This window comes from Rhizophagus irregularis, chromosome 18 (assembly GCF_026210795.1).
Source record: "Rhizophagus irregularis chromosome 18, complete sequence".
NCBI classification, from domain to species: domain Eukaryota; kingdom Fungi; phylum Glomeromycota; class Glomeromycetes; order Glomerales; family Glomeraceae; genus Rhizophagus; species Rhizophagus irregularis.
This window is the reverse complement of record NC_089446.1, coordinates 4065180-4089138: the sequence shown is the minus strand read 5'-3', so window position 1 is coordinate 4089138 and position 23959 is coordinate 4065180. Positions and strand designations below refer to the sequence as shown.

At 29.6% G+C, this 23959-nt stretch overlaps 6 protein-coding genes across 6 annotated transcripts; 1 reads left to right on the top strand and 5 right to left on the bottom strand.

Moving 5' to 3' along the window:
* Positions 1-1700: 1700 nt before the first annotated feature.
* OCT59_010502 (uncharacterized protein) lies at positions 1701-5522 on the bottom strand. The gene is made up of 5 exons (XM_025316776.2): positions 5358-5522; positions 5173-5279; positions 4874-5088; positions 4432-4794; positions 1701-4347 (listed from the first exon to the last, which is right to left on the bottom strand). Exons 1-5 carry the CDS (start codon positions 5435-5437, stop codon positions 3610-3612), a joined length of 1503 nt encoding a protein of 500 aa, XP_025179742.1. The 5' UTR covers positions 5438-5522; the 3' UTR covers positions 1701-3609.
* Positions 5523-7392: 1870 nt separating this feature from the next.
* On the bottom strand, positions 7393-9336 carry OCT59_010501 (uncharacterized protein). Its single transcript, XM_066133055.1, has one exon. It carries the CDS (start codon positions 8725-8727, stop codon positions 8182-8184), a length of 546 nt encoding a protein of 181 aa, XP_066000640.1. The 5' UTR covers positions 8728-9336; the 3' UTR covers positions 7393-8181.
* Positions 9337-9893: 557 nt separating this feature from the next.
* Positions 9894-10405, bottom strand: OCT59_010500 (uncharacterized protein; the record flags this gene model as incomplete). The annotated part of the gene is made up of 3 exons (XM_066133054.1): positions 9894-9943; positions 10022-10047; positions 10278-10405. The coding sequence occupies 3 exons, from the start codon at positions 10403-10405 to the stop codon at positions 9894-9896; spliced, it is 204 nt and encodes a 67-aa protein (XP_066000639.1).
* A 1429-nt stretch (positions 10406-11834) lies between these two features.
* Positions 11835-14619, top strand: OCT59_010499 (uncharacterized protein). Its single transcript, XM_066133053.1, has 6 exons — positions 11835-12038; positions 12170-12618; positions 12680-12861; positions 12932-13159; positions 13238-13665; positions 13746-14619. The coding sequence occupies exons 1-6, from the start codon at positions 11973-11975 to the stop codon at positions 14310-14312; spliced, it is 1920 nt and encodes a 639-aa protein (XP_066000638.1). The 5' UTR covers positions 11835-11972; the 3' UTR covers positions 14313-14619.
* A 1117-nt stretch (positions 14620-15736) lies between these two features.
* Positions 15737-18718, bottom strand: OCT59_010498 (uncharacterized protein; the record flags this gene model as incomplete). Its single annotated transcript, XM_025310696.2, has 3 exons — positions 15737-17608; positions 17714-18066; positions 18156-18718. The coding sequence occupies 3 exons, from the start codon at positions 18716-18718 to the stop codon at positions 15924-15926; spliced, it is 2601 nt and encodes an 866-aa protein (XP_025179745.1). The 3' UTR covers positions 15737-15923.
* A 1374-nt stretch (positions 18719-20092) lies between these two features.
* Positions 20093-21032, bottom strand: OCT59_010497 (uncharacterized protein; the record flags this gene model as incomplete). Its single annotated transcript, XM_066133052.1, has 5 exons — positions 20093-20179; positions 20433-20527; positions 20624-20756; positions 20918-20926; positions 21015-21032. 5 exons carry the CDS (start codon positions 21030-21032, stop codon positions 20093-20095), a joined length of 342 nt encoding a protein of 113 aa, XP_066000637.1.
* Between the last annotated feature and the right edge of the window lie 2927 nt (positions 21033-23959).

Sequence of the window (23959 nt, the reverse complement as noted above, 5' to 3'; positions counted from 1 at the left end):
AAGATGGTCCGAATTTCCTTACTTTATTAGTGGATCCGAAATGCCGAAATTAATTTTAATGGCTATCCGAATTTATTTGCTATATTAAGTTAAATACTTGTAATCGATTCTTTTTATTATAAAACCTTCTAGAATGAGTTTCAAAACAAAAATCAATGTGTAATATAAAATAATGTATTTGAAGCAAAGAAATTTCCCAAGAATCAAGAATTTAAGATAGGTTAAATTTATAAAGTATAAAGTATATTGTTCAAAATATATTTATTTATTAGTGTCTTTAAATATTGAACAAAATTACAATACAATTACAAACAAATTATTCATTTATTCATTATTCAAAGATTTTATCAAACAAGGAAGTCAAAAAGGAAAAGAAAAATGGCGTAATTGTTGCATTAGAAAAGGAGAAATTTAAATGTTTCAAACCAATAATGATTTAAAAGGAAATGATATAATAATAATTGTTTTAACACTTTTTAATCATGCGTGCATGCGTGGCATTATAAAGCTAAAATTCCTTATTTCCAATAAAATTCTTCCATTTACATAAAATTTTCATGATGCTTAAAAAATATATTATTTTCTTATTAATAATAATTTGATACTTATATAAATGATAATCAAAACCTGTTAGATCTATAGTACTTAAAATTTTAATATTCATAATTTGTTATGTATAAATTAACATCATGTAAAGTCATATAAACTGACATTTCACATCGAATACTTTGTCCGTTCTAATGAATTAAATCATTTATAATGCTGCAACTATCTTAATAATACAAATCGAACGATTATTAATTATAAAAGATGAGAATTAGTAATGTAAATAATTTTCATTACCAATTGTAATATAAATAGAATATGTAGGCAATATAGAAAATTTATATCAGATCATTAAGAATTCCTAAACTTCTTTTCATATTCCAATTAATAAGTGCAGTAATCTAATTGTCCAGTCGATTGGGAATGTACTGTACGACCGATAATTAAGTTTTAGTAGGATATCGACCGATTTTTCTATTCCCGCTCGCATTACTCTTATTCTATATAAGAATAATATAAATGTTAAAAAGCTAAGGGACTTATATTAATACAAGTTAACTTGTAATAATAAATAGTTATTGGATGAGCTATTGGTCGATTAACTGTCAGATTAGTAGTATTAATTCCTATTGGTCACCGCAGTATTCCTAATGAATATGCCCATTAATATCCTGCATATTCCTATTCGAGTCAACCCAACTCCTTACAAATCTTTGTTATATTAGACGTCCGTACAATATACAGTTAGACACAGTGAAATTATTCATATGAATCTCGCGTCTCAACAAAATTTGTCGCAGTATATCTAATAAATTTTCCGGCGCAGTATCATACTGGTGATAAAAAGACTAAGAACAAATTTCTTAAATACGAGGCGGAGCTGACTATTATGAAAATTAAGTATAGAGGTAAGTGTGAATCAGGTGAAAGTCACTTATTTATTACCTTAATTGCTAATCTCCCGAATTTATTATACATAGGTTCGAAATTTCTAGTGTTATAGTTAACGGGAGGTGGTGTTGAATGATTAGCTAACATTGTGCCACTGCATAAATACGAGACCAAAAGAAATAATGTGATGCATTAAATGGCCTAGGATCCGCTTTCATAATTAATAGTTTTCAACCCACACCGGGCTTTATTTCTTACGTGGTGATGTTAATCGAAAAAAATAAAAAATGGAAATGTCATTTCACTTGTATCACAGTCGAATCATATAATTTATTTACTGCATCAATAAGCCGAAAAGGTTTTCGTGGGGCAAACTGCAACTTGACCACCCTATTGTAAAATATATTATGCGGATCAAGTCAGAGTGTCAGACCCGTCGCACAGGTCAAGAACGATAAATTTGCTTTCATCAGATGCTTTTCATCGTTACGCGTAATACGGCCCCTCTTCCACCAGAGAAATGTCGCCAACAGGTGGCTTTATATCACGTCCTATTTTACGAAATTATATTTAATTTCCTGTAGCTCCTACTGATAATGTGTTTCTCTGATAACTAAGTAAATAAAAAAATAAAATGGTGCATAGAGACAAATACTTTGAACGTAAGTCTATATTATAGATTTTCTAAATGAATGCGGTATAGAAACATTTGAAGCCGTTACCTCAAATCATTAAGAGCCATTGTTAATGTGAGGAAGGGAGGTGCAAATAAAAACAAAGGTGTCTCCTTGATAGATAGTTTTATATGTGAAAAATAGTAGCGTGACAGGGGACTTCTTCATTCAAGGCTCTTCACTGACCAGTTGGGTGGACATGTGGAAATTGGCGCGTTCCAGAATACTTCACTTATAGAAATATTTATTTGAAAGACTTAGGCAATATCCCATATTCTCAAAATTCCTATTGCATTAACAGTAACTTTATAAAAAAGACACTATGGGGTTTTCACAGATTACTTTTGTAAGATCGTTAGCAACTTCATTAAGAGATTTTGAAGTCTGATCAACATTTCGGGTCAATCTGAAAAGGCAAATTGTAGTCTACACGAGGTCAGCATTAAGTTGTACTTTAAATCCACCTGTTTATATAATAACGGCTTGTTATTTTGGATACTTCAATATAGTGTCAAAGTTTGTATGATATAGGTAAGTGTATACGTCTAAAAAATGTTTCCAGACGACGTGATCGCTAGATAACACACAACGAATTATTATTAAGCAAGTAAACGGAGGAATGAAAAAATACAGGGAGGAAGGTTCATATTATTAATTTCCAAATTAGTTTTACCTAAAAGGGCTGTAGCAGCCATTGGAAACTTCAAACACCCTTAAAGGCACAATGCTCCTTCTATAGTATCCTTATCCCTTTCCCTTTTTGCGAGATCCTGATCAATGTTGCTGCATCCCAACCTTGGTGATCAGGTGGCAATAAGTTTTTAAAAGACTTTGCTGATATCTTTTTCCATGATAAAAAATGTGTGTTTACATGCACGCCTTCCTTGTAAAATAAAGGGTACCATCTCTTGGAATCTTTACAAGACTCATAATATGTAAACAAAATAAAAAGTAATGGAATTAAATCGTTTTTGATTAAATTTGCTTCAAATTATTATAATTCACAAAAATCATGAATAGATTCTGACTATTTGAATATTAATAAGAAACAATGTCTAGTAAGTTTATTACAAAATCATAAAAACAATTTTTACTTAAAAAGTAGCTGAATATTATAATTCTAGCATCTAACTTGTTATTCTATAATGCTATAGTTCAGCAATTATGATCTATTATTGCTCTATCTGCTAAATCAACTAATGACAATCTGCATTAATAATTAATTTTGTATTGTTACCAACTAATTAAGAAATAACTTGAAAAGAACTTTGATTCGCTTTACCAATTTAAAAAAATAATTCATAATTTTGTAATACCCCGCCAGAATTTCAGCCATAAAATAACAACCGACAACTCCATAATTTATAAGGATTTACTAATAACAGTTTATTAAAATTATATGTATAAATAATGTATTTCCTAAAAAGTGTCATAAAAAAACTTAATCAAAGTTTAAATTGATAAATATTAAAAAAATTATATTATCCAACGTATAACTTTAGTTTTTAACTAAATAAGATAATAGATCAACTTTAGTAACAACATGTTTTGGAACAAGCGCGCCATCATTAGTATATTCAGTAACAACAGCCGAACTATGCTTCTCAAAGAACCTAGTTAATTTTTCCAAGGGTGTATCTGGTGCAATCTCTTCGAAATTCTTTGCTCTAACAAATTTAAACATTACATCTTTAACAGGAGAATCAGGAGTCGCTCTTCCTTTAGATATCCTAGACAACAAATTACCAAGAGTAACTAATCCAACTAATTTTTTATTAGGTGAAGAAGTAACTGGTAATTGATCAAATCCATTTTTTTCAAGAATTTCAATGGCTTCTCTACAAAATGCTCTTGAATCAATAGTGACAGCTACTTTTAAATTAAGGTCTTTAATAGTAGCTCCTTTCCATTGTTGAATTTTTATTTCTTCCTCTTTCTTAGTAGCATCATCAATAAATCCGTGTTCTTTCATCCAATCATCATTCAAGAATTTTGTCATATAATTTCGAACGGAATCTGCAAACAACACAACAATTCTTTGTCCTTTTTTGAGAGATTTTGCAACTTGAATTGCTGCCCACATTGCTGAACCAGATGATCCACCACAAAGAATTCCTTCTTCACGGATTAAACGACGTGCATAAATGAAAGAATTTTTGTCATTTGATTTTATCCATTCGTCAACTAAAGAGCAATCAAGTGCTTCTGGAATGAAATCATATCCAATTCCTTCAACCTATAAAATAACAAATTAATATCATTGATTTTAAAAAAGATATTTAAAACTTTACAAAAAGAATATTTTTTTTTTTTTACGTACGAGATATGAACAAACTGATGAATGGCCATTTGCGAGAAGTGACCCTTCGGGATCTACGCCTATAATTTTAACATTAGGACATCTCTCTTTCAATTTTCTAGCCACTCCTGTAATTGTTCCTCCAGTTCCTGCTCCTGCTACAAATACATCAACTTTTCCATCACAAGAACTTAATATTTCTTCAGCTGTATGATCATAATGAGCTATAGGATTATATGGATTAGAATATTGATCCAAAATCACAGAATTAGGAATCTCTTTATTAAGCCTTTTAGCAACTCCAATATGTGATTCAGGTGAATCATATGATGCTTCAGTTGGTGTACGAACAATTTCTGCTCCAAGAGCTTTAAGCACATCAACCTATATTAAAAAAATAACAAAATGGTTAAATATTTATTTTATTTACATTATATATTCTCAATGAAGGGACTTTTTTCACCTTTTCCTGGCTCATTTTTTCTGGAAGAGTAATAATTGTTCGATATCCTTTGATAGCAGCCGCTAATGCAAGACCAATTCCGGTATTTCCAGAAGTTGGCTCAATAATTGTATATCCTGGTTTAAGTATTCCTGCTTTCTCAGCTTCATCAATCATACGTTTACCAATACGATCCTTTACAGATCCACCAGCATTGAAATATTCGCATTTTGCCACTATTTAAATTTGACAAAAACAAGTTAGTATATTAATTTATAAACTAAAATATCAAAAATACGAATAAAGTTTTGATATTTTACATATTTCACATTCGATTCCTTCTGATTTCGTGATATTATTAATTCTCACAAGCGGAGTATTTCCGATATGATCAAGGATAGTGTCGAGAATCGGAGGTTCTGGTAAGCTTTTATAAAAGAAAATAATGTAAATATCATAAAATTTAAATAAAATAAAAAAATAAAATAAAAAATTTAGTATTTACTGCTTTTCATGATTATGAGACGATGATCCTTTAGTATTAAGTGACCAAGTACAATTATTTTCTTTGTCATTAGACTCCATTTTTTTTTCCTATAAAATTTTATTAATCAACAATTATAGAAAGAAATATTTCTGGTAAAACTTCTATTATTAACATTTTATGGTCAATTAAATAAAAAAAAAGGGACGAAACTTAAAATATTTTGGTCCCCACTAAAAAATCGGCTGATACGTTTTGTACTCCTGTCGATTAAAATATAATATATAAATCTGTGTGGCCCGAATTTCCGAACCTTAAATGAAAACAAACAGACCGATTGAATTTCCCAGATAATATGTCATAATTATGAAAAATAATATTAATAATCTTTTATGATGATGATCTGGGTCATTTGATCATTTAAACAATTATCGTAAGTCAGAAATGCTGGATCATCTGGTTTTATGCAGCAACAAATAAAAAATCTTGACAAATTATTTTACCGAAATTGCTAAACCAAAATAAGTATTTGAACCGAGCGATTTGGGCTGACAGAATTATTTATAGGAAATGAGTTGCAGATTTTTGGTGATTGACAAAAAAAATATTTAATGGTGAATCGATAGAACTTAAATAAGAAGTCAATTAATATATTCACTCATCATCCAACAAAACCAAAGAAAATTAAAAAGATTTTTATGGAGTATATATAAATATAATCTTATAATTTTGAATTTTGGCCGTGGTCGATCTTCCTGCTACATTTCATACATTACATAAATAAACACATGTTTTTGTAATCTTTGTGCATGCACAGTATCTTTTTATGTGTTTAAATATGTATATTATATTAAGAATTGTAGTCGGATTAGGACTCTTCAAAGAATCTTTCCAAAGGTGTAACGTTCTAAAATTCTTTGCTCTGACACATTACTTCTAATTAAATATGATAATGATAACTAATTATGGTTTGATTTATATATTATGCTAATAAATTATAGATATAGGTGGGTCTGTATCTTTAATAAATTAATCGTACCTTACACGGTTATATATGATTAACATAGACCTGTTTGACTAACAAATTGTTTCTTTCTCGAATTGGCAGATTTGCATCTTCGCCATACAAGAGCATTCTGACGATGCTCAGTCGAATCGCGAGAAATGCTTTAGTCGTTAAGTAATCTTTTATGACGATCCAAAGTATAATAATCAGTATAATAACACCGTAACAAATCTTCACAGTTCTATAAATACTTTTTATAAAATACTTAATATGGTTATAGTGCAATCTTCTTTTGTAAATATTTAAGGTTTTAGATGTACAATCACCCGGAAAGTAAAGTTATATAAAAAACATATAAAATTATAGAAATTTCAAGCTACATTTATATTAGTATTTAAATTTTATACCATCTTGAGCTAAATAAGTTTTTTTTTAAAAAAAGATAAATTTTTAACTTCAAGAAATTTGAAATGTAAGAACACGATTAGAATGTATTTTTTGTATTTAATTTACTATGATTTCAATTTTTGACACCGTTTAATGATTAAGATTTTGTCGGATTATGATGATAATTTGGGCCAGTCGGATTTGAGTTTCGGAGTTCACATTGTTGGTGGTACGGAACATAAAGTATAAATGTTTTACGTTCTGTGCCTTATATAAGATAAATGGTCTGACCACTCACTTGTTCAATTTCCGTGATTTCACATGCATGTTTTAAAAATAGCGCGTGCCTTTTTTCTCATATTATCCGAAGTTTAACGAAACAAGTACACATGCTTTTAAATTTGGGATTTATATAGTAAATGAATGTATATAAATTACAAATATATTATGATCTTGAGAGTCTATATAATAAACACTTATTGTATAGGTCTTTATGCATTGCTTGTTTTAATGTGCCACTTACGCCTGTCAAATGGCCTTAATCGAAAACAGCAAGTTATTAGTAATACTGTATATAATAAGATATCAAAGAACTGAATGAATACGTGTAACATTACTGTATATATATATTACTGTATATACAATTAAACACTATTTCTCCTTATGATATTATCAACAATTAACCAAAATTATCATATAATAATTTTACTATTTGATAGTATATAAGAGAATTGGAAGTTTGTTTAAAAGTTGATTATATAGTATTATGAAAAGTTGAATAAAATTTAAACTCAGGAAAACTTTAAAGCAAAGAATTTTTCAATTAATACATTTAAATTGTTGCTGAATTACAGTGTTTTTTGGTTTAATTATAAGATCAAAAATTGGAGCTAATTTAAAAATTTTTGTGAGGAAGCATCGGAATAAATGCAAAAACTCACAAGATAGTGAAGCAAACCAAATAATATTCAACAGTCTTCATAATCTTAAGTGGAATCTTGAAGATTGGTGGTAAAGATTTAAATGGCAACATCCGTCCCGAAAGGCGAAAGCATTAAAAAAGCAACATATAAGCCTTAAAGTCGGTGTATTTCTAAAATCTTATGTAAAATAGTGTTATTAATCAATCTCTTAGTGCAAATCCCATAGGATGCATAATGCCATTGCTAGAATGTTAGATAATAAATTAGTTAGTGTGTAAGAATCACTTTTTAGTTAAAGGAATAGTATATTTTTAATTGTTTATATTTATCAACGATTCATGGATTCACTTATAAGATGACTAGAATTAGTGTATATAATTGATAAGTAAATATTTGATTCAACTTATTATAAAATTTGAAATAAAGTAAATATCAGATTCAATTTATTATAAGAATTACATTATTAAATGATGTCTAAATGTTCATATATATATATTTCATAATCTATAATTACAGACTAAAATACCCATTAATTCATGATAAAAAAATCTTCAATATCAATCCCAACATTTAATAAACCATCCTGATATGCAGTATCATAAATTTCCTTAAAATATTGTGGCATAATACAAATATCACTATAGAATAATGATTTATTCAAGATATCTTTTATATTATCATAATCATATTGTGATGAAATTATATCAGTTTGATCTTTTAATAATAATTGATTTTCATTCTCATTAAAATTTAATAAAATGTTGTTGTTATTATTATTAGTATTAGATTCGTTGAAATTTAAAGAACCTTTAACATTTACCGTTTCATTTAATGAAGGAAATAATAAAGAACCATTCTTTTCTGGTGCGTGAGTTTTAATTAAATTTTGCACAACGAATTGTAATTCATTGGCACGTTGAATAATATTTGAAATTTGTTCTTTTTTTTCCGTCGGTGAATTAAAAGAGGTCGAAGTTTCCGTTTCCATATTAAATTTTTCATTAATTGATGTTTCTGAAATTGTTGGTGATGTGTCAAAAGAATCTAATAATGGTGATAAATCTTCTGAATACATTTTCTATTGTGGCTCCGATAGAATAAATGTGATTATAGATGACAAAGAATAAGTCAAAATATGATTATTAATTATCAGTATTTTTTTTTTTTTTTAAAAAAAAAGGAAAGAAAAGAAATTCAAGTTAAAAAAAAATGATCGTATCGTTTGAATGGAAAAAAGATGAAGAATCGAATCAAATCATCGAATATATTGATTATATTAATTATATTGATTGGCTGATTTTAAAATCGTTTTTTTAAAGTGCGGAAATTAAAAAGTTACTTTACTGCGTATTTTAATCCAATCTCGTGACCATAAAAGTACTTTTGAAAAAACAAATGCAAGAATTCGTCCAAAATATTGTTTGTAAAATGAAAAATGAAAAATAAAAAAAAAACCAAGTATTAACAAGAGAGGCAGAGAACAATATAAAAGTATTTATTTTCTAGGCGCAGTTCTGAATTATCGGAAGTACGAACAATACATATAATCTCAAAAATGTTTCAAATGCTTCATGTTCCTTTGTTTCAATTTTCTATTTACGGACTTTAATAAAAATTTAATTCATTGTGAACAAAACTGGCTTCATTGACAAGAATTTATTTTACAAAAAGAAAAAGGTTTGTTAAAAAAGAATTTCAAATAAACTTTATAAATAGTCCTAATATTGTTCAAATTTTGAATGTCCTTCTCAAAAGGATAAATTATTACCATTTATACTAATACAATATCTTTTATGGAAATAATTAAAACGATTAAAGTCATATGAACCTATGGATAGTAATGATTGTCTTAATCAACCAATAAAATAAAAGCCTTCGCTACCAACTCATCCTCAACCAATAAGACAATTTTAAAAAGTCGTACTAATACGTCGACTCACTATTAAAGATCTTTTATAATTTAATTTATTCTATTTAAAAGTATAGTCGGTCAAAGACACTCACAGGATTAAAGACATAAATCTAACAATCAATTATAAACACAAAGAAGAAACCCGTTACAAATTGATGAGATGCGGGATAAATTTAACAATGTTACGGTTAATTAATAAAGGAGGCCCAAAGAACCGGTCCTTATAAAAAAAATGAGACGTTTCGTTAAAAAAAAAAGACAAAGATCTGATGAACCGGCCGATGAACCGGCCACCTAAAAAGAAAAATAAAGAAACGCTAATATCCTTTTTAAAAAAGAGTAGCTGATTCCCACATCCAAAGATCTGATGAACCGACGGCTTAAAAAAAATAACGTTAATATCCGTTTCGTTAAAAAAAGAGAGAGATTGTTTTTTAAAAAAATGGCCGTTTCCCACCTTCAAAGATTCGATGAGCCGGCCGCCTAAAAAAAAAAGAAAAATAACGAAACGTTTCCTTAAAAAAATGGTCGATTCCCACCTTCAAAGATCCGATGAACCGGCCGCCTAAATTTTTTTTTTTAAAAAAAAAGTAGCCGATTCTCGCATCCAAAGATCCAATGAATCGACTACCTAAAAAAAAAGAGAAAAGTAACGAAAATCTACCTCTCTTTCTAAACCATCGATATCCTTAAGCGATATGTGCCCGCATTACCGTTTATATTTAGACGAATGATGAAAAAGAATCACATGATATGTCATGCTCAAACGTAATTTCCATATATTCCCCTTAAAACTATGAGAGCCCATATTAGGCCTTTTTGATATTATCATCTTACCCATTGTTGAACTCAAATGAAATTGAATCATATGATTGCGGGACAATAAGAGATTTGATGTCGTTATTAACAAGATTTTTTTATCACAAAAAGAATATTTACAATTTTTTAAGCCACTTTTAAAGCCAACTAGTTTCTCAAGGAGGCTTAGCGGGAACGAACATTTGCGTGAACATCAAATTTTACATGCGCACTAAAAATGTTAAAATTCTTTCCGCTATAAAAGAATAATTTTAGGAAAAACCCCCAATAAATTTGATAATTTCATACAAAGTTCGGGAAAAATTCAGACTTCATATATGTACCTAAAAATATACTACTCCCTATGAATGCATACATAAAAAGTAAATTGATGAAAAATACATATAAGGAAATTATAACGCAATCAACATTTAAATGTATGGCATATAAAGTTCTATTTGATTTAAGTTCCGATAATTCCGATAGTAAAAATTAAAAGAGAAGTAGCCGTTCATTCGTGGCTTTGTTAACAAAGCCATCGAATGGCTGTGTGATTTTCTCCTGCGCCACGTTTTGATATCAATATAATTTTAGAAATTATTTTTAAAAATAGAAATTACAAACTGAAAGAATGGTTTACTATTAAATTACTTTTAATGGGAAATTCATTGTCAAAAAATGATTTTATTATTTATTCAAACTTGCCTGAAATAGTAAATTCATATTGAGTTACAACATAATTATGTGATATGGCTAATAAATTGTAGATCCTTAGGCTGATTATCAGAAAATTAAGTTACATTGTTATGCAATTAATTTTTTTAAAAAAAGGTTTAATTTCGTGTAAAAAAAAAAATCAAAAATTTAATTTTTTTTTTATTAAAATATTGACATCTATATAAAACTTTCTATGAATATATCAATATATCTTGTTTATGTAAATTCATGTAATCTATGTAATTTATATAATTTAATATAATTAAAAAAAAAAATTTTTTAACAGGAAATATATAAATTTCCCTAAATTTGAAGAAAAAAAAAGTCATCCGATTTCTAATTTTTTCGGTTGTAAAAGAATTGGAATTTGGTGTAGTTTTATACTTCGACAAAATATTATGGGAAGAGAGAAAAAAGGAAATTGCTTGGATGAATATTTAATTTTGTAATTTACCGAATATTAAGATAAATAATTTGGGCAAATTTGGTAAATTACATCTTGGCGTGTCGATCTATCCACTATCAAATTACCTTAAAAAAAATTCCAGGATAAATTTAGAAAAATTCATAAAAAAATACCATTCTTCAAAATATGTTTTAATAATCGTGTCATTATTTCTTTGAATTATATATATATATATATATATCTTGTATCAATAGCCACTTGTAAACTTACCATAATATTTTTACAATTGTGACATTACACAGCCACTAGAAATAATAAAAGGGATCCCTATTTCTTTTATTCAGTTTTTGATTTTTTTTCTTTAATTTACGTGCTTCTTTTTTTTCTCTTCTTTCTTAAACGAGACTTTATGACTATTTTTTTTTTTTTGACTCATAAAAAAAATTAAATAAAAAAAATTTTTTTTTATTTACTTCTTTTGAGAGTTATGTCAGTTTCTAATTATTGTTATAACCAAGTCCGTAGTAGCAGCCATATTGCTGAACTTTCTCCGGTAAGTGTCAAACAGAATTTTGATTATTTTTTTTTTATTTTTCGGAATGAGAATTGAAGGCTATACTCACGTGATATAACGTGATAAAATCGAAGTTGACACAATTTTTAATCCTTTCTTTTTAATCGCAGCTATGTATAAGACATTTTAAAGAGAATTCTCATAACATTTTTGAGAAAAGGTTACAATCTCCATGGACGAAACGGACCACATTTCAAAAGAGATCAGCATTTCAAGAAGAATTAAATCTTTATGGAATTGTGCAATTTAAAAAAGAGAATTTTGCAGAAAAAAGGGATACAGATGATACAACAAAAAAAGAGGAGGAAAAGAGAAAGAAACCCAACTTTCAAGAATTATTCAAAGATCCACCACAAGTAAAAATAATGGCTGACGGATGGCCGGATAAAAATATTTATGATCCTGCCAGAGATAAAATGTTTTGGTGGCGTAATGACCCAGTATTAAATCAACATCATGAACATTGGCACATAGTTATGCCTTCCGGAGAACACAATGGGACTTCAAAAGATAGAGAAGGAGAGAATTTTATTTATATGCACAGACACATGTTGGCCAGGTAATTTTCTAAATAAAAAACTTTTCTTTAAAATTGTGAAACTAAATTCAACCTTTGTTAGATATGACGCGAATCGTTGGTGTCTTGGAATGCCGCTCGTCGATCCATTGATTGATTACGTTCATCCGATACCTGAAGCTTTTTATCCTCCTCCATTCTTATCACAGTCTATTGATGGACGACCGGATGGTGTACGGGTTCCTTTCCCTGCTCGTCCTCCTAATCAGGTCTTTCGCGATATTGGTAAATTCTTTTTAAATTCTAGTAAATTTATTGGGGTTTTTTTTTAAAAAAAAATTATTTGATATTATAGTTACAATGGGTGATGATAACACCGAAACTGTATTCGCCGTTAAAGATTTAACAAATATACTGGACGAAATTGAAATATGGATTGACGGTAAAACAGATGAGGTGCATCCATCTAAATTAAACTTAACTGACGATGAAGCAACAAGCTTGGGCGGTGATATCGAAGTCGTCTTACATAATATTGGTCACAACATGCTTGGTTATATTATGCATCCTTATACATTACATGGTAAGTCCTTTTCATAAAAAAAAATCTTTCAAAAAAAAAAAACTAAATATTTTATTTTTAAAATGATTAATCTAATAGCCGTACCAAGTGTTCTTGTCGGCGCTCGTGCCGGAACGCGTGATCCATTATTTTGGAGATGGCATCGTCATATTGACAACATTTATGCCAAGTGGCAGAATTTATTAGGACCTCGTGATTTTAGTGATGATATGCCACCAGTAACCATCAGAGAAAAAGATATAATTCTTTCATTTACCGATATATTACTTGAAGTTGATAAGAGTGGAGTGAATGATACGTGGGTTAAATACGCGAACGAGAAATTTGGTGGTAAATATTTTGATAAAGATCTTTCAAATCATCCCATGGTCACGAAAACATTACAAACTAAAATGAAGATCCGAGATTACGTCTGGTTGGAAGATGGTCAAGATCATGAAAAAATTCAATATTTATATCCAAGGGATTGGATATGGTTTGTTCGTGCTCAGAATGTTTCACCAAAAGTAAGTTATAAATAAGATGAATTTATATGTTTTATTTCATTCTTTTTTGATCGATTAATTAATTAATTTACCTTATGTAGCCTGTGACATTAACGTTCCGTATTTGGATTGCGCCAATTGATTTGATAGATAAACATGCTTATTGGATTGAAATTGATAAATTCAAAAGAACTTTAGGACCTTATGAAAAAACTGTCGTTTCTCAAAGATGTGATCATGCGGTGGTAATTCGTAAGCCAGCACAAAAAACGACAAAACAAATGGATGATACAGCAATCACACCATGGCAAAAAGAAAAATTAGATCAATTTAATTTTGCTCAAGTCGCGGAAAAATTATTCTGTGATTGTGGATGGCCTTATAATTTAATTATACCACGTGGAAGTAAAAAAGGATCAACATTTAAACTTTTCGTTTATGTTTCCGATGGTACGAATGATTTGGTAAGGACTGATACGCAATGTGGTAGCACACTATTATGCGGAGGTGAAAAATGGACGGATAAAGTTCCTGATATCAAACCTTTTGGTTATCCTTTTGATAGACCTTTTAAAGATGGTTCTTTTTATAAAACTTTCCAAGGCATGAAAAATGTTGCTCATACTGATATTACAATTAAATGGGTTGAGGATTTCCCTGAAGTATAAATATATTTTTATCATATTTTTTATATTTAATGTATTATAATTTTTGAAACAAAAAGAAACAAAAGTTTATATCCATTTCTTGATTTGTATATAGTATATACGTAAATTATTATTGGTGCTTCAAAGAATTTTTTCAAATTCCTTTCTTTTTTTTTTGTGTGGGGAGAACTATTCAAAAATCATAATTGTATAATAAATTTAAAAAGAGAGAATAAGAATTGTTCAATATGCGTTGTATTTTGAACGTAAAAATCATAAAAAAAAATAAACTATTCACAAAGCACAAAAGTCACAAGTTCTACTACAATTATATTGGCATTGTCATTGAAATATTGAAACTATAGAAACAAATAAATTTAATAAATTTTAAAAACAAGACAATAAAATTTAGATGAATTAAAATTATTTCCTTATAAAGAACAAACGTAATTACGAAAAAAATATACGCAAAATTGTTTGTCAGATCTACGATTCATCGAAAAGTATCACAAAATCGCAAAAAAACCCGAAAATAAAATCCGGGAAAACTTCGATGGAATCATTCTTTGCGTAACCAAATCTATCTAGAGGCTTTATCTGAAACTCAATTAATAATTTAATCGCGTACAATATTTGAATTCTTTGCAGTCAATTTGATAGACACCAAATTTTTTTTTTCCATGTATCCAAAGTACATTATATTCTGATACCATTGATCCCAGGACTTCACAGCCTTTATCAATACTTGTCAAAATCGGGATGAAAAAAATTCATCATGGGTTATTTTCTATTTTCTAATCGTGATAAAAATATATAGATGCTGATTTATACCTACGCTCGCACCTAAGCTTGTTAAAAATGAGAATACAAACCAAAAGTATGCAACCGCAAACGCCTATTGGATGATATTTTTATCTGGATGAATTACACGTTAGGGAGAAAATCTCAGTCATCACTTCAATGATATAAGCAAGTTATTTCTATTTTCTAATTGATAAAAGCTTCTAATTCTTTTTGTTCGATAGTCTATGCCTTTGTTATATGATTATAACAGCGAATGTGAAACAAGACAAGAAGGTTGTTTGGACGCAACAAAGTAAGCTTCTTCATGGAAGATAACTGAGCATGATTAGATCAAGATTTTAAGAAAAGTTGTGTACTTGGGGTCAACACAAAAGATCATTCTTGGATATGTTCGAGGTTTTGGGTGTATTCTCTTTGAATTCTAAGTTTACCAAGCAAGAGCATCATCTGATGATCTAGTATAATTTACCTCACTCTTTTCCCAAGTACACTGTTTCTCAAAATTACCTAAAGAGTATATAATATAATACAGCAAAAAAGGATGAGGCCCATCCTTGTGATGTGTCAAATCGTCAATTAGATATTTGAAGAACTAAAGATGTGATTAAAAAACTTTGAACTTTCATGTGATAATATTTTTTCAGAATTAATATTCTACAATTCTTTTTATTTTGGCATTAGTGAATTAAATATTTTATTCTTCTTGTATTTTAGTATTATTACTAACTAACAGAAAATTTTTAAATTACAATTTTATATTACATTATCAGTAAAGAAAAAAAAAAGTTGTTTGTCTATATGTATATATATATAATATTATAATTATAATTATTGTCCGGCACCCTTCCCCAAACTAGTTGGTACATCATTTTGACTATAATCAATTTCGGTCACAAAATCTCCAATAGCAACTCCAATAGTGGCGGCAATATTAGTTTTCAAATTTCCTGCCAAAGAATCAAATAGACTCTTAATAGCAGCTCCACTAATCTTTAGATTTAAATCAAAATCTTTAGTCGTAACGGTTTTTCCAGATGGAATAATGACAGGATCCGCACTTAAGTCTTGATCAATATTGCCAATTTCATCATCTTTTACTTGTATGTTTGATTTAATATTTAAGAATTTGATAGTAGTATCGAATGGATTAAATGCATCAATTGAAGCAGTTCCTTTTGAATCAAATATTGTATTTAATCCAATGGCAAATCTTGCTTGTTCTATTATAGGTTTCGGAGATTTCAGTCCAGGCATTGTAGTCGTTAATTCCAAAGCAGCCAATGCCTTTTGTAACGGAGCAATAGGAGTTGATTGAGCGGATCCTTTAATTCCAACCGTATTCGATTTTCCAATGATGAAATTATCAAGTAATTCACGACCGGCTTTATTAGCTTCATCACCTTTTGGTCCAAATTGTGCAATAACATTTACATTGTTTTCACCACGATCCAATACGAAATTTTCCATTATTACTTTACCCATGGGTTGATCTTGAAATAATAAATCGAATATTACATCACCCATTGAAATCTTAACATTTGATGGGTTAAATAATGTAACTGATAATTTGATTAACATATTTTCCGCGGTTCCCCCTGTAACAACAAGAGAATTGACAACAGCAGGTTTCGTCTTTAATCCTTGAATACCTGGCAATGTGGTTTGCACTTCAAATTCGATCCCTTGAATTTCCACCTCACCAACAGGAGTTTTCGCGATAGAATTTGCAACACCTTTCATTTTAAGTGAAACACTCTTTTCTAATGTCAATCTTTTACTGAAATCATCAAATAATTCTTCAGATCCTTTAGCGACTTTGAAAGGTGTAGGGGCAAAACTAGTCTCAATTTTCCCAGATTTTGAATCTCCTGTTGCGGCAGTGAATGGTGAACCTAAACTTGCTAATTCCTTATCGCCGTCAAACATTGTGATTTGTTGAGAAATTTGTTTCATTTCCAACGGGAATCCAAATGGAATGCTGAACCCTGCTGTGAGCGAAGAAGAACTTGCCATAGGAATATATGGATTCTCATTGTTGAATTGTAAATCCAGTGCATTAATATCAACGCTACTAATAATTTTTAAATCTTTTCCACCTTGTAATACAACTGATAATTTAGTCCCTACAAAAGCAGATTGGAGCCAACTTATTGGTGCACTCTCGTTATTTGGTCTAACTGATTTTGCTATCACACTAGTTGTCGCATTTTGTCCAGTAATAAATTTAGAGAACAAGTCTCCAACCGCTGCTAATGCTTCAGTGCTATTTTGAGGAATTAAACGACCTTTAAGGTCAAGCTTATTATCACCAGATACCAATGTAACTCCTGTTGCACCAACTTCACCTACAATATGACCAAGGTATTCAACATCGAAAACTAAATCTCCCAATTCAACATTAATTGGTGAAGGATTTCCCAATGTTGAATTGATCTCAATTTCAATTCCACCATCAGGGTGTTCTGCTGGAGCATTAAAACTATCTATTTTTACTGATGGGAAATTTTGCATGCCTATAAGATCATAAATTAAATAAAATGTTTTATTAATGGGAGACTTTATAAATAAAAAAAAAATCAATGACTTTTTTAAGTATTAAAATTTCTTAATAATATTACCTCCCATCGTAACGTCTTTTGATAATACAATTCCTTGAAGATTGAGTCCTGCAGCTTCGACTGAAGCTATTCCTTCCAGATGCCACGTAAATTCACGTTCTTTCAACATAAATTTATTAAATTCAGCAAAAGCAGTTTTATTTAAGACTTTGAATTTCTGTGATGATTCGATTTTAGCACCAGTAAAAGGTTGAGCGGTTATAGTATCCAAAGGTAATTGCCCAATTAATAATTGATTCCATGAAACTTTGACGCCATCAGGTACTTGAATCGTAGCTTTGAGAGGACCAGTACCCGTTACTTCTCCTGAGACACTCATCATAAAATCATCTTCTGATAATTGAGTAAGTTTTCTAAAGAAGATAATATACGTTCATTATTTATTATATACGAAAAAAAAAATAATTATATATATATATATATTCTTTTTTACTATACTTACGCACTAGAAAAAGACAATTTACTTCCTGTCACGGCTCCCTGCGCTATAGAAGGAGCTATCACTTTAAGCGTTAATGGAATCATTATTATAATAATAAGGATTATAAGACCGCAACAAATACAGCAGTAAGCTTTCTTCTTATTACGAAAGAATCCTTTCTTTGCTGGTTCAGCGGGGTTCCTATTTATTTCCTCAGAATCCAAATCACGTGATGGATGTAGCTCAGTTGTTTGTGGATATGTATGATAATTCTTTGGAGGGGATGGAAGAGAATTGAAATCACGGAATAAATTATCGTTACTTTTTGCACTATCTTGGCTACTTTGACTTGTACTACTTGTATTATTATTCTTATATATATTATATGGATATGGGTTATTATTAGTGGGAGGAGATAAATCGTTTTGGTGTGAAGGTGAAATATTGTCAGAGCTATAAGCTAATCCACGATATTTCTCATCATCGTTTATATTTGATTTATTTATAAGAGGGGGTGAATGACGTTCAACGCCATTATTTGTATTATTTGTACCAATTTTGGGAAGAGGTTGTTCCAAAGACATTAATTTATGATCCTATTGTTTTTACCTTTTAGTATGTTTGGTGGTTTGTACTCAGGCAAAAGAAATATTTATAAAAAAGAAAAAAAAAAGTGGCATTAAAGGAGTGAGGCGTAATTTATAAGGGATGTGTAAACTTGTTTTTTTTATTTCTTTTCCTTAGAACATGAGATCAACCACCAGGGTAATCTATCAGGATCAAATTAAAAAAAAAAGAAAAAGGGTAGATTTTCTTCCTCTTAAATAAAAAAGCAAAGGGGGAAAATAAAAATCGAGGAAAATGAAAATATTAAAAAGCAAAAAAGGTTCGATCATTAAATTTTATATAAAGACTAATTGTTTTGTTAACCAAGTTTTGACAATTTTCATATGTAATAACATATAATGTTACTTAATATACTATTATAGTTCGGTCATGTTCATCAACAATCGGAGTAACGCTGTAGTATATATAGTATATATATGGGCGTGAAAAATTTTGTCATATATACGTCTGAAAGGTTATCATTGTTTCAAGTCACGTGTTGAGATAGCATTTGTCGAGAAATTAAAATTTTAAACAACGAAATATGTAATATTTAATTTTCTACATGTTTATAACGACATAAACATTGTTTATAAACTCCTGATACTAAACACATCATATGCTTTCCACATTCCATACAATCAATTTATCCGGGTTTCGTTTTTTTGATTTGTAGTCCAAATTTAATTATGATACTCCTTTGAATACTTATTTTGTAAATGCTTCGACATAAGAAACTTTAGTAAATAAGATGTACATAATTATCTTAAACGTGTGAAAAAAAGTTTCACTTAACTTTATCGGTATTTTTTTTTTAAGATTCGAAGATTCGAAAGTTCACAATTGTAAGATAAATATATATTTCAATATCATGAAAATTTTTTTCCGGATTTCAATCGTTTTGCTTGGATGTAATTTTATAATTCTATGCCCAGAATATAAAAAACCGATTGAATCCCATATTTTAGAGTCAGTACTTAATTTTTTTTAGCTATGTAATAACCCAATCCACTTCTAAGTAATGTGCGGAAAATAGGGTTTCAAATTAAATAAATACTAATCCTAAAGTTTTACGTAATCTGCATTTCATGAAAATGGTAATTTTTTAAATGAAAGATTTGTATTTGTATTATGCTTAATTAAATTAATTAATTGGAAATGTAATATAAAAACTTATATTTATAAAACTTTATTCATATTTGTTTGAACAATGTAAACCCATTTGAAAAAATTCGACAGTACCGGACACATTTAGTTATATAACAAGCAACTTTGTAAAATTTTTTGCACAAGTAAACTGAGCTTTCACGTGGTCACGAGGTGTCTTTACTGTAAATTATGAAACGCTTACGTTACCTCGTCGTACGCAGTTTCTTAATGATCCCCAATACTAGCACTGTATTTGGGGAAGTCGTTTTATAGATTTCGCAAATCGGAATCTAAGTATATTGAAATTATTAATTCGCGCTAGTTTTGATTTCAATTGAAAATCTACATGACTTAAAAAATCATTGTACAAAGAATAAGGGTATATGTTATTTTTAAATTTTACGAAGGAATCATTCCCAGTTTGCCATCCTGAATTAGTTTAAGGGTTAAGAAAAAAGTATCCCGCCATATTTCATTGTCTCCATTCGGCATATTCTTCATAAAAAAAAATTGACCAGTTTCCGTTGTGTTTCAAAAACGCACCTTTGTGGTAAGGAGGGACATTGGTATAAAGACCATCGTCGGTCTATGAAAAAGACCGGGTCGCAGTCTATTATGGCCCTCATGGACTTTTATAGCTATATTTTGCAAGCAATGTATACAATGAGTTTTTGTTACGATAATAAATTAGTAGATGATTGATTCTCTTATGGGTATCTATGTGACATACTTACGTGATTTGGTCGGACTTGGGTTAATTAAATCTGTTGTTTCTTGTACACTGAAGGATTCTTTTCTACCTGTTGTTGCAAATTGCCGATTAATCAAAAATGTTTGCCACCTGGTAAAAAAGAAAGATGGTAACTGCTAAGCGTATTAGTTATGAGAATGACCACAAGGTTTGAATATATATTTGAAAAATTAAAAAAAATTAGGTTACCTTTTATAAGTTTTAGTACATAAGAATTTATGTAGTCCTCAAAACAGTGATTTTTTTCAAATAACGGTCAGAGCTCGCATCAGAAGACCGGAAGATCCTGAATTAATTGCTCTGATTGATTATGATTTTTATGATACCCACAACAATAATAAAAAAATATGAATGTGTTATAGACACAGGTGTACCTTCAACAATCTTTCCATATCACGTTAAAAGAATACTTCAAGGGAGAAGAGGGATGGGATTTCTAAAGTCAGTCGGTGAAGAAAGCGTAACCATCGACTTTTTGTTTTCAGATTTTTTTAATATCATTTTTATCATTCTTGAATAGTTCAAATGCTCTTCGAGAAATTGTTTAACGTGTTTCAGGAAGGTCGGTTGGGCGTTCTTCTGTCATCATTAGATATCCCATTTTTTAGCAAGGATTGTATTTATATACAAAATAAAATACGAAATAATCATCATGTCAAAATACGGTTAACTTTTTTGTTGTTTGTGAGATGATCCAAGAAACAATATTTTCTCCTTGTAGTTAATCAGAGAAATATGCTGAATTATTAATACTGCGCATCACTGCATTTGTAGCATTAGATTAAGGTTGATTACATCATTTGCGTCGCTCATGTGGACGAATATTTTATACATTTTCTTAACACTCCTATTCGAATAAAACTATTTTATCCGTAATTTTGGTCGTAGTGATAGTGTATCATTTCTGCGGAACTATCCCAATTTTGTTTAAGTGAAAAATCAACACCTTCAATGATAATCCGGAAGCCATTAAGCTATTTTTTCGCAATGGAAAAACTTTCATCCCTCTTCATGTTCTCTTCTCTTATAATTTACGTACTAGTCGTTTGATGTATCTCATATATTGATGTTGATATAACCATTATTCTTAATACTTTAACATAGTCACTCGTACTATCAAAGATCCGATTTTTTCTTCCCTCTTCTCGACTCAAGGACGAATAATATTATTTTGATTCTATTGTTAAGCTTCACACATTATCAACAAACGCTCAACAATATTACGAAAAAATTAAGAGGAAACCCGTATAACATTTAGACCTCCCTTGAATAGCTTTGTCCTCCAGAAAAACGAATTTTGCATGAAAGTCTGCAACTTAATTCGTTGTATTCCGAATCCAATACTCTAAATGTCTGAATTGCACAAATACCACTGCATAGAAAGAAATGTACAACACTGCCTCATCTGTGGGTTCCTTTTTCATTAGCACTACTATAAACTATTCCTGAAAAGACGTACGTTCCCACTCAAGAAACTTCCTCGAAATATTTAGCAAATCTGTTCCTAATAGCACTTAAAGAACAAATTCCAGATCGTGCCATTATGCAATAAAATTTTTTTTAACACGTTAATACTATATTCTAAGTCGAGACTCGAGACATATTCCAATTGAAAAAAATGATATGATAGTTACGCGTCTTTTTTTATCAAATTCGGTTTCACCTAAAATCCACAATTGGTGTAAATAGTGATCATCAACGAATTACATAAAGTCAGCCAATATACGATTCGCAAATTTTAATGTCGGCCTGCATTACTATGATACACACAATTGATATTAACGCCGATTACCGCTATCACGTGCAAGTGTATAACTCAGTTCGTTATGCCAATTACTCTACATCATTTAATTAAATAAATAACTTTATACGCCCTATATTATAAAATTATAAGTAAATGCTTATACAAATTACTGTGATTTAAATCAAGAAAATTTTTTATTAATACACGCAAAAAATACTGTAATACAAAGTTTGGGATGTAGCCCATGATAATAAAGTTTTTATGTTAATATACACTAGACTTCAGAAAATGGTAAAACGTTATATAAAAGGTTATTGCTCATTTTTTCACATGATTATTGGATTATTGATCAGGAAGCACCTCATAAAAACTAAAAGTACCCCTAAAATAAACTCATTACCCCGTTTTTATTATATTGTTCCAGAACCTAGAAACTTTAGAATCTTTAAATCGGTCAAATCAATTAACATTAATAATTTTGGGTATTTTGAGGTATTGATTAAGGCCCAATTCCCCAACAATGATAATAAATCCGCTCTGATTATTTTAACGATTTTTAAATAATTTTAATAATTTATACTGTATCTACCTCTGTTTAATATGTCTAATATTCTTACATTTATCCGTCAAAGAACTCAAAGGCAAATATCAAACAAAAACAATTTATTTATTTAGTCAAACTCGCAAGAAAGTGTTCTTTAGGCAAGTAATAAAAATCAGCAATTAAATTATTTTCATAAGTATATTAACTATAAATTTTTACATTTAGCTCCTGCAGCTCTTCCAATTGCATTACAAAATCCACAGACAGCTAAATCGTCCTCTAAGGTTGGTTGCCGTAAGTATCGATTATTATAACCTTTAGCGGTTGTAATATTATAAACGTAAGCTGTAAATTGGCTGTAAATACTACACTATTGTGGTTTGGTAATTCTGATTTGCAATCATTATACTTACTTGACTTTTGGATTTACAACTATTTACGAAGACCAACACTATCGTTTTCCATTCAATCAAAAACAATAACGAAATGTCAGTGATACTTTTTGATTGGAATATAATTTAGGTTTCAACCATGATCCTGCAAATCCAGGTCGCAACGGAATTGCAGCTCAGACGCAGCGGCAATAGTTGCGAACTTGCTTGCGAATGGAGACTATGGGGATTATGGGTTTCTTTTTATTTTTCGAAGTGATGCTGCAATTGGAGTCTGGTCAAGCAACGTTAAAACAAATATTCCATGGTATAAGATATTTATTTGGGCATTGCTAATTGTCACCGTCACCGCACCGCTTAATTCCGGCCAAAAATTTCAAAACTTACGGTTCCGGCTACTTAATTTAGATAAATTTCAGAAAAATTCCATGCTGTGATGATTGTTTCCTGGATTATTGGTAAAGTCCCGATATTTTTAACTCTGTATTAATAAAGCAAGTCTTTACATTTTTTGCTACACAACTTTGAATAATCAAAATTTAATCATCTGAGTTTTTAAGCAGATTGCGAAAGAGAGCAGATAAAAGCTTTATTAAAATTGTATAGTAAATAGTTAAAAAATTCTCTAACATATATTTT